This window comes from Crocodylus porosus, unplaced genomic scaffold (assembly GCF_001723895.1).
Source record: "Crocodylus porosus isolate Cpor-Errol unplaced genomic scaffold, CroPor_comp1, whole genome shotgun sequence".
Classification (NCBI taxonomy): domain Eukaryota; kingdom Metazoa; phylum Chordata; order Crocodylia; family Crocodylidae; genus Crocodylus; species Crocodylus porosus.
This window is the reverse complement of record NW_017728886.1, coordinates 269,805,468-269,816,866: the sequence shown is the minus strand read 5'-3', so window position 1 is coordinate 269,816,866 and position 11,399 is coordinate 269,805,468. Positions and strand designations below refer to the sequence as shown.

The 11,399-nt window shown below is 48.6% G+C and overlaps 1 protein-coding gene across 1 annotated transcript in view; it reads left to right on the top strand.

The window, feature by feature from the left end:
* Positions 1–11,399, top strand: part of ZC3H3 (zinc finger CCCH-type containing 3) — a 281,816-nt gene that overhangs the window by 187,935 nt on the left and 82,482 nt on the right. Inside the window, exons 5-7 of the mRNA XM_019553621.1 lie at positions 2,060–2,144; positions 4,334–4,492; positions 7,852–7,921. Coding sequence (XP_019409166.1) covers positions 2,060–2,144; positions 4,334–4,492; positions 7,852–7,921 — 314 coding nt within the window. The remainder of the gene's footprint in view (positions 1–2,059; positions 2,145–4,333; positions 4,493–7,851; positions 7,922–11,399) is intronic.

The window sequence follows — 11,399 nt, the reverse complement described above, 5'->3', positions numbered from 1 at the left end:
GCCCAGCACTCTTTCCTGCTTATGCAGGGGGTCGGACTCGATGATCTATTGAGGTCCCTTCCGACCCTAGCATCTATGAATCTATGAGTTCAGCTCCTGGCTTGGTTGGCTGGACTGGTCCCTGGCTCAGCACTATTTAAGCACCTCTTTACTGCCTCCACTCTCCCCCGTGAAATAGGAAAGAGGAGGCTTCCTTGTGCCGGGTGTCTGCCCAACACCTTGCAATGGTTGGAGCCAGGCTGCTGTCGAAGTGCAAAGCTTTGATCTTAGCATAGTGTATTCATTGTGTGAGGATAGGAGAACGAGGCATGAAACCGTAAGTAGGTGCCTGATTTATACTGGAGAAGAGACCAGCAACTAAAGCCCACCGCTCTAGGGACTGAGCTGCAGGTGGACGCATCGCTGCCGTCTCTGACTCCTGCCAGTCTGGGAAAACATTGCTGGAAACAGCCGTCTGAAAACTGTGCCCATGACATCCAAAAATGTTTGCTTCTCTCTCTCTCCTTATTCCATCCCCTCTGCACGTAGAGTCAAGAGGAGAGAGCAGAGCACTTATGCTAATTCTTTGCTCCGTCCTTATTCAGCAAAGTGCTTAAATTGCCCCAAAGAAAGCTAAGTGCCTGCTTGAGCTGAATGGTGGCCTGGATCGCAGAGGCTCTCAAATACCCCAGCAACTTCCAAAGGAGCATGAGAGTCGTTTTTATTCTCCTGCAGCCGTACAGCCCCAGCGTGGGTGAGTTGGTGGTAGGCATGTGAAGTACAGTTCGTTATGTAGGATCGGCTTCATGCTAGCATTCATAGCATTTCCAGGGCATTGGGAGCCTCGTGCGTGGGCCCCTATCAAAGCGGGAACAGCTAAGTCGGTGCTTTATTTATTCATTTAGTTAAGCATGGATTTTTTTTTTTTGTTTTTAATTCCCCAGGAAGTGAAAGTTTTGCAAAATGCTAAACACCTTCTGCTCTCTAGGTTCAATACAGATTCGCTTGAACTTTTTAGCACCTTTCCACTCCAACATGTTTTGGTTTTAGTACCTCTTTTCAAGCAAGCTAGTTTATGTGCATTTTTTAACGCTGAAAACTATTTGAAAAGGTGCCTAGCTGTTCTTGTCAAAACTCCCACAGCGAGACGGGCTCGGCAAGGTGGGGAGGCAGGGGGAAGGGGCGAGGAGCAAGAAAGTAAAGTTAAGAAAGAGGGGAAAAAAATGCAAAATACATTGAACAGCAACTTAAGCGCCCAGTTAATATTCCATTAGATTGCAGCAAAATCAAATCCAGTTGTCGGCAAATTGTATCAATCTGTTCGCCGTCCAGATGTTCGCAGTGACTGACTGCTTTCATTTTCGCCCTGTGGCTGGGCTGTTTGATGCCTCTGATAGACAGGCATGTGACACCCGCTCCTGGATTGCGACTGCGCCAGCGTTTTATTTGCACATGGAACAGATGGGGCTGTGCCGTCACCGGCGGGCCGAGTGACAGCTCGAGCGAAGGGAGAGCTCATTGACACGCTATCAAATTCCACTCACTCATTCGGTAACACACTCGGGCTGGCAGGTGAGTGACTGAGCTGCACTCTTACCACCTGGAGCTCCAAGATACAGGCCCTTTTTTTTTTTTTTAATTCCCTCTTTCATATGCCAGTCAAGGACAATTTAATTATGTGCATGCACGTGCAGGAGTCAGTCGCTGCGAACATCAGGGAATGCACTGGGCATCCCCGAGCAGAGTTTTGGAGGGCTGCCTTTGGCAGCCTAGGGTGAGGGGGGGCTCTGAGTTTCCTTCCCTGGCTCTTGGGGGAAATCCTCGTTCCCACCAAGCTCCTGGTACCCAGGCACCCATGTGGTTTGTTTCCCTCGCTCTTGCTAGGAAATGACCTACAGCATCACCACCCTCTTGGCCCACAAAAGATGCGCTCACCCCGGCCTGAACTCTGCACCCCACCTCCCGGGTGTTACTCAATCTCTTATTGATTATCTCATGAATTCCAGCCGAATTCTTGGCTCTGTGGCTTGTAACAAGTGCATGCCTTTTTTTTTCTCTCTCTCCCTCTCTCCTTGAACAGCAAGGTTGGATTGTACACCCAGCGGTCCTGGCCATTCTCCTCCCAGCTGTCTGAATCGATCAGCCACCAGCCGTTACATTGCAAGGTCTGTATTGCTAATAAAGCGTGGTGTGCTGCCCTTCGAAGGGTGCGGACGTTTTGTGCGCAGGATGGGACAGGAAGGCTGCAGTCGAGCCACCCGTTGATTCAGATGGGGCCTCCGAATTGCTAAGCTGCTGGATTTCTCCTGCCATCCGCTCTGAGGTTTCTGAGACAGAAGTGTGTGCATTGTCCAGCAGCTACCCAACTCTGTCCCTGGACACAATACAGAGTTGCCCCCCCAAATTTGAATCTGGTTCTAGAGGAAAGCCGTCATTGCTGTGCTCATGCATCTCCATGTGGAAGAGCTTCTCTGTTTGCCTTTGCTTCTGAAGCTGCCGGCTTGCCTCAGCACTGGAAATAGCTATGCTTTCCCCCTCTAGCTTCCTAATGAAGGCCATGGGCAGCTCTCTCCAAGCAGCAAACGTTGCTGGAATTGTGTTGGTACATGGGGGCGGCTGTAATCCAAGTGCTGGCCCCTTACCACTGAGCTGGCCGGTCACCGTCGTTGGCAATCAAAACAGCATTATAATGCGATTGCCTGTTCCCGCCATGCAAGACCCAGCACGGCCCTTCTTATGCCTTTCCTTTCCTTTGGGCCACAGACATGCAGCCTTTCAGAGGAACCTGACGCATTTCCTCCTGCAGGCCTGATCCCTTTGCTTTTAATAGATTAAAATTGCTCCAAGGTTGCATTCCTACCATGCATGTTTGATCCCTGCTGTTCTGGCTGCCCTTTAATTTGACTTTACTTGAAGGAGAGCAAAGCACTTAATATTTAACACTCTGTTATCGTCCAAGAGGTATCTGACGGCTCAGACATTTGACGCATCAGTGAGATTATCCTCTGGAAAAACAGGCAGGTGGGCTTTTGCGCTTGTTTTTGACTCTCTGGTGTCAGCTTCCTCGCTTTTTGGATATTAAGTAGTAGCTCTTCAGCTTGCCCAAATAATTTCCGCTGGAAATGGAGAGTCAAGCTGTCTTCTTTTCTCACTTCGGTGCATTACTAACAGTGAAAAAATCTGCTATCAGAATTTACTTAGCAGTAAAATCCAGCTCATGGGCCTGCACAGGGCTGAAAGGAAAGAGTCACGTATTTAGGTCAGTAAATTCTGCAGCTCTGACTGGATAATGCATGAAGCAGATACAGCGAATACAGAGGAGCCATTTTTGAATGCCGTGACCTCCCCAAGGAATCTTCCCTTTTTGGATGAGCCAGCCTCGAGCCAAGCTGTTGTTTGCCTCGTCCCGTGCTGGCACGTGCTGCATGTTCTCCCCCCAGGCATTTTCGGAGGAAGGCCATTTGTAACTGAGAAGTTGGCCGTTCCTCTTGCGCTGAAGCCGGGAGCAGGCCTGCGGGGGCAGAGGAGGCACTTGTGCATTCAGTGTTTTACAGCTGCCTAAGGCTCTCTCCGCATTGCGAGGAGTTTAATTTAAGAAAACTCCAGGCAACCAGTAAACATCCACTTTTCCCAGGCAGATCCGCTGTTCCAGATCAGAGGTTATGTCGGGGTGTGTTCATAGGGCCAGCCTCCTGTATCTTCGGGCACTTGGTAGGGGACTGGGCATGATGAGTGGAGATACTTACTTATCCTTGGTCTGTAAAGAAGTAACACATGCAAAAGTCAAGAGAACCGGAGGAAGGAGCTGTGTGTGTGTATCCCCGTAGCAGCACCGTATCCTCTAACAGCTTCACCGAACTGTCCCGTTCCACTTAATTAGCTGCAAACTAAGATATCAGTCGTCAGCCATTACTCTGTTGTGACAGGCCAGTTCAAAATAATAGTGACATCTCTTTCCAGCCCAATATGGACTTCATGTTCAGTTTTACACCAAGTCTGAAAGAAACACGTGCCTAGGGGACTCCACATGGGCCACCCTGGGGTGGGGATTGTCACCTGTCCTGGGCACTAGCCAAGATGCACCAGGATACTGAGACATCAGTGGGGGGACAGTCTTCAGGGAGGGCCCAGTCCTGGGCTTGACGTAAAACATTAACTTACACTGAGACTTAGGCTCCACCATGCCTTAGGCCTTTTTGCAAATGGCGCTCGGACTCCTTGCTCACACTAGGATTTTTGTACGCACTTATCTTAAGCTCTGTCCTTTGCCAGCGGGAAAGCATCCTAGCGTGTTGTAGGGCATTACATTGAAGTTAGGCGTGTTACCTGAATGGCTGTGTTTCCCTCCATTTAGCCGAGCCGTTCAGCGGAGTTTAGCCATCATTCGTCAAGCCAAGCAAAAGAAAGAGAAGAAGAAGGAGTATTGCATGTACTACAACCGGTTCGGCAAGTGTAACCGCGGGGAGAGCTGTCCTTACATCCACGATCCGGAGAAAGTAGCTGTCTGCACCAGGTATGGACACAGGCACAGTACACGTTTGTGTTTGAAGATGCCCCCATATGCTTTCGCTTGGCATGCTGGCATGCAGAGGAAACGCAGAGCCTGCATAGTGAATCCATCCAAATAACGACAGCAAGAATTCACATAGCGCCATATTTTCTCACATACAACACACTCTTTTTTTTGGCCAAAAACCGGCTGCTGAAAGTTTGTGTGCATTCTATACAGGAAATATGGTAAGAGCAGTTTCTGTTGCTTGCTGGCCAGAAGCAAAAGTAAAATCTGCATGTGATCAACAAGCAGTAGAGCAACACGCAGTTTCGGCTCCCTCGCTGCTGCTGCTATTTGGTTACCACAAGGAAAGAATTTTTTCCTTCATTCTGCCTTTTAAAAATAAGATATGTATTTTATTCCAGGGCATGTTGTATGCCAGAAAATATGGTACCGAGAGCATGTGTCATGACAGTAGAGCACTACACAATTAGTGTGTGAGTGAGAGAAAAACGCTTTAATATATGGGTCATTTGAGATGGAGGAGACCTGAGATTTCTTTGGCAAAGTTTTTAAGCAACCACTTTTAGCAGTCACAGTTACATGCATGTCTTACAAACACGAAGTCAATAGCACAGCATCCATAAAGCCGCAGTGGCTCAAGTCTTGCAATGTAAGGCAAAAGATCAAAGTAGTTGCTGGGCGCAGCATAGTTAAGATCAAAATTCATACTTAGCCACGGGCTTGGAGCTCCACATCTCCTAAGTGTAATAATTCTCCCTGCTTATTTGCCTCTGTGAAGCTGGTGCTTGCTCAGTTTTGCAGATGAGGAAACTGAGGCAAAAATGGGTTAGCCCCACTGGAAGTGATGTATTCATCAGCCCTATTCAGCCTCTCTGCCCCCACTGGACAGGTGACATGGATGGTCCCAGTAGTCAGGGATTTTGGTTGCATCATGAAAAAATGAGGGTTGGAAGGGACTTCAGGAGGTCACATCTAGTCCAACCCAGGACCAGCCCCAAATGCATCATCCCAGGCGAGGCTTTGTGAGCCTGCAGTTAAAAGCTACCATGAAATAATGCATCCTCCACCTCCTCCCTTCCTATCCTTATTCTACCCTCATGGCTTCAGCCCAAAAGCAAGTTATGCCTCCAATTAATGGGCAAAGAATAAGACCAATAATAAGTCATTGTCCCCTTGGATGGCATCTCAACTTCATAAAGGAGAAAAGTCTTTTGGTGGAGGTGTGGCCCGCACCAGCTCCTCTGTCTCTCAGGGGAACTTCCCCTCATTGAAGCCCCAGAAGAAAGAAGATATTTGGACCCTGTTGCAGCCATTGTCATCTCACAACCCTGCATGTGCCTGCACCTGATCGGGGTTGTTCTGTCACTGCAGCGCTGGCTCACTAGCCATTTCCTAGGAGCCCTGCCTATAGTTTCATAGCTAGATGGCATGTGCCTCATCTTGACCTCAGTTCATGTGTCCTTTCTGTGTGTCATGGGCAGTTGTTTCTCTCAGGTGCCCCTGGACTGAGCCCAGTGACCTTAGACACAAGCAATATGGCAGGCATCGTCCTACCGCTCCTGCAGAGGTGGGAGGAACCTGTGCTATAGTTAAGCATGGCTTTGTTGCTAATCCCAGAGAGAGAACTTCCTTTTAACATGGAGTTAAATTTGCTTTGGGGTAGATGCCACTAAGCCTGATTTTTCATGCTGAGGGCAGGCCACGCGAAAGGGAAAGTGTATGGTGTTCCCTGCCCCCTGGGCACTTCTGTTAATGGGACATAAGGCATCAACATCCCTTCTGCTTCCAAGACATCCCACTGCTCAGTGTTACGCCACGCTGGGAGAATCGTACCCAATCCTTTGATGTTTTGAAGGTGCTTGGTATCCTGCAGGATTGGGCCTTCCAGTTCCACGTCATCAGGCAGAGCTAGCATGTCTGAACCAAAAGCACGAGGCGTGCAAGCCAGTGGGTGAGGGTGCATGTACCTGACACTTTACTTCCAAGAGGCTGCAAGTAAAATGACTGTACAAAAGGAAGCTAGCTGCTATGGACAGCCTGCTAGACTTCAAATAAAACCACCCAGAAACCCATCATTTTTGCCTACCTAAAATATGTCCCTTTCAGGAAGGGAAAGTACACTTAGCTACATTACTCTTCTAAACAGAGTCCATGCGGACTCTTGATTTCCACTCCGGATGTCCCTGTCTGCTTATGTAGAAACTGTATTGTAATCGGGCTGGGAAAGACAAGAGTAGCAAATAGCACAGGGTATCAACACCCTGAATGATTCCTTTGGGTGCATCTTACTTGCCTTTGATGGATTATTTCTGGGACAGCTCACTGAATTGAACTGAAGCGTATATGTATCACTTTGGGATATCCAGGATGAGACTCGTAGCTATGAGGAACAGCACTTTATCCAGGGGATCTTTGAAGGATATGGCCAGATCCTTCTCCTTCAGCATAGTGTCAGGCAAAGCTTTTAAAAAAACAAATACAACTGTAAAGTATGGTACGTATATTTTAATTCAGATGCTAATACAATAGTATTTTTTTACAAATAAAACTCCTTGAATTATTCATTTAGAGAGGGTTCTTCTTCAAAGCCCTGCGCCTGTGGTTGAAAATCATTCAGAGAGCTTTGCAAATTTACACCCTGCTTTATCGGGAGAGAGAGTGTGAGAGTGGACAGAAAATCCCCCTGCCCAGAGCACTTGGTTGGAGTTGTAGAGCCACATGCGCTATGGGAAGAACCTGATGAAAGGATTGCAGTAACTGGCATTTTTGGTTCTGAACCAAAGTGTCTATTTGTACTTACAAGTCTGCTGTCACTGTGGCATGTAGATGCTGGTGACTTCAGGCCCTGGATCTGCATGCCTACATGTTTTAGAAGGTTGTCCTTGAACCCTGGTGTACACCCAAAATACACGTCTGATCCCCTCTCTCCACCAGACCCCGCTCTCTGACTTACAACCCAGCCTTGCTCTGGTTTTGATCAGCCCATAACACGAGGCCTTTGGGCCCTCCCGTAATCCTGCTGAGCTTGGGCGTTTCTAACTCCACTTCCCAGCGTTGTGGTACAGGCTTGTCTCTGGTTTCCAGTAAACCCCCTAGTTGTTAATAGAAATCTTTCAAGAAGCATCAGCTGCTCTGTTAGGGTAAAAGAGAAGTTCCAGTTTGGCATGTGAAATGGGCTTAGAAGAAAATGTGCAGAGCAGTTGTGTGTCTTCAGTTGAGCCGTGCCTCGGGCTAATACAGGGATGAAATGGTGTGCAGGGGATAGACTCTGCGTTTAAAATAGCATGCTCTGTGAAGTGTTTATAATGCTCCTAATCTCTCCCTCCTCCCTCACCCCCTTTCTGGTTCTTTGGCAGGTTCCTCCGTGGTACATGCAAGAAGACTGACGGGACATGTTCATTTTCCCACCAAGTTTCTAAAGATAAGGTCTGTATGGGTTTCTGATGAACACATTCTGGCTTTATTAGAGAGCTGACCTGAGGAGGCAGCATTTATGATGGTTGTAGGGAAGTCTATGTTACAGAGTGTTTCAAATAGAGTTCATTTGTAGTTTGCTTGCCAAGCTGTTCAGGCTCATTACAGGGTCATAGCTTATAATGAGAGTAGAGTGTGCCTCTTAAACCAGCTTGGTGAATCAGTATATTAGTGCATTAAGCAGCAAATTTGTGACATGAGCACCTGGGGCTGTTGGCAGCAACATAACACAGGTTGGGCAAAGGGGTGTTTAAACTCCTGGGATCAGAACACAAGCACCCGGACATCACCTTTCTTACCTCTGACCCCAGTGGTCTCGGCAAGATCGTGCCTTCCTCTAAATCACTCGTGCCTGGGGTCAGAGGAAGAGGGTGTTGGAACATAGAGTAGCTATTAGACATAAATTAACTTTTTTTTTAAAAAGTGAGACAATGAAACTGTCTGGCAGAATGATTTTTAATTTCATCATCATTTCCCCTCTGCTTGGATGTGTTTGGGGCTCTTTGGTTTTATTACGCAGAGTAAGGTTGAGAGAGAATTAGATTTTCTTTTAGCGATTATCAGTTGATAATTTAGCAGGTTAATGTTTGCTCACTGGCTAGGACTTCAGATAGGTCCTAATCCAGAAGAGCACTTAAACAGCTGCCTGTGAGACGTAAGCGCGTGTTTAAAGCGAAGGCATTAAGTTCTTTGCTGAGTCAGGCCGGACTTAAGCGCGTGCTTGAGTGTTTTGCTGAATTGAGGCCTGGATGAATGTGAGAGAGCCGTTCTCAAGTCCCCGATGATGAGCCAGTGACAAAAGCTAAGAGGGAACGACCTACGAGCCAGCGGGTTTGAGACTGCGCTCAGCCGTGGTTCTGCTCTGCATCCCTCGTGTTCTGCTTCACCAGGAAGAGGCCCCCCCGGAACGGTCCCCAAACAACGACTCGCCAACCTGTCAAGTTACTTGATAACTCTCCCAGCCCAAATGTATGCAGTCCTGGCAACTTAATTTGCCTAAAGCAATGCTGGCACAACTTGAAGCGCTGAGAGCCCAAGGCACTACAAGAATCAAAGCATCAGAGAGCCGATGCATCGGGAAGCCTTGGTTTTTGCTACTTATGCCATGGATCAGTCAAAAATACCTCCGACAATCACCTTCCGCTTCCTCTTTTCTCCGTTCCCTGTTGGCCGAACACCTCTCGCTTTCCCATTCGTGGTCCGTTGTGCCATTCAGGCGACCACAATGCAAAGCTTTAATGAATCCAGGGAGATCTGCAAAGAAGTTCACCCCTGCTCCCCCATGTCTCACCAGCATTTGGAATAAGGGCAGTTTTCAGCAGTTGACTAGTTTTTCTCTGGCTCTTTAAGCCACGTTCACGGTTAGCGCAGGACTTGGTGGAATCGCACATTGTGCGTTTTTGCTGACGTGCTGTACATTTCTGTGCATGCCGCACCTCGGGTTATCACATAAAGACCTGTCTAAGGACGCTAGATCAGAGACTTGCGCTCCGCACAAGAACAAGGAGCGATGCAATGGAGAAATCATAACTGTTGGAAGGAAATTAATTTTATATGGGGTGTAATTGGACCTGAGAATTCACTTCCACAGCCAAGAAATAACAAGATGCACAAAAGGAGCGGACGTTTGTGTGAGCGTCCAGAGTCATTGGGTGTTTCACAAGGTGCCTTTTACTTTACACTTAGGGCTTGAGATGAGCTCCAACGTCTGGAGCTCCCCTGGAGGCTAGGGGATTATCCCACGTGTGCCTAGCAGGACCCTTCCCCTTTATCAGCGGCATGACCCTTCCCCTTCCCCTTCCTCGGAGGCTTACAGCAGGACCCTTCCCCTTCCTCAGATGCTGGCTGCTGGCAGAGTCCAAAGGCGTATTGAATAAGCCTTTCAGCCTGTGTTTGTTCTTTGGTCTTTGCGGGGCCATCAAGGACATTCCTCATAGGTATTCATCGGTAAAGTCCTGGATCTATCCACTATAAGTTGCCGTGTGGTTCCCTGTCCTCCGTGTGCCCACTTCTGTGCCCTCCAGCACGCTGCGATGAGGAGGATTAAGACAAGCAGCCTGGTGGTTTGTTCTTTTTAAGCTATATTAAGGGTGGCTCAGGGTGTTGTGGGGGGTCTAGCAGCATCTTGGCACTCCACCGCAGAGCCTATGCCTTCAGGGTAATCCCTGATGCTCAAACATCTGAAAGCAACCCGTCTGGTCCCCGGTGCTGTGTAATCCCTCATCCCTCCAGCTGGGCCCCTGAAATGACCTTGTCACCACTGGTTCCCCCACGTTCACAAATTCAAGGGCAAAGGACCCTCCCGCCCTCCTTTCCAAGACTAGATGACCCACTGCTGCGGCATTCAGGGCCAGGACACGGGACATTCAGAGGGCTGCAGTTTTACATCGTTCCTTACTCTGGTATAAAATACACCAGGATTGGGAGCGAACAGACGTACAGCTGGGGGTGGGGGGTGCATTCAGCAGGCTGCTGTTCCTGTGCCTGGTCACTAGGTGGCAGGTGAGCACACCAGTGGCTACCTAGGGATAAGTGGTGGACACATGGTGCCCTGACATCACTTACACCGGGGTAGCTTTACCCCTGATTTTTCCTGGGATGTTTCTACCCTGGGTTCAAGTGCATGTCACCAGATTAGGGCAGTCCATCACGCATCCATTTCTCTTTTTATTTGCCCTGATATAAATACTACCATGTGTCCACCTCTCACCCGCCATCCATTTCCCATCTGTCTCTCTCACCCGACTAAGTATTTCCCCCCACCCACCATTTGTTATCCTCTTTTCCCAACCCACGCGTGGGGTCACGCCCAGGCCTTGTGTTAGTTGAAAAGGCAACATAAAATGATTCGACCTTCCTCCATACGAATGTGAGCATTGCTCCTTAGAAGTGCAGCTGCCGGCAATGGTTATAGGAAGAGCCTGGAGGTAGAAACTGTTGGGGCAGAGCAATGAAACGGTGCTGCTCACTTACGGCAGGGCAGTTGTGTGGGGCACTGATGCACGGGGAGTCGGACCCTATGGCAAGTGGTGGAAAACTTGAAGAAACATCTGTCAAGGGAAAGCCCCGTGCTAAGGTCTGGCTAAGAAACCACCTTTCCTCCCTCCCCAGCTCCACCCCTCTCAGCAGGACTCTTTGGAGGCCGTTTCTGAGTCTGCTTTTAAGCTACCTTGGTCCCAGCAGCCCTTAAACCTCTGGAAAGGAGTTGCCTCTTTTCCATGATGCTGTTTGGATTCTAAGTGGAGCTTCCAGGCATGACCAGAATACAATCAGGACGCTTGCATTTAAGCACGTGCTTTTCATAGTTTCATAGTTTCTAGGGTCAGAAGGAACCTGAGCAGATCATCTAGTCTGACCCCCTGCCATGGCAGGAAAGAGTACTGGGGTCAAACAACCCCAGCAAGGTGTTCATCTAACCTCCTCTTAAAGG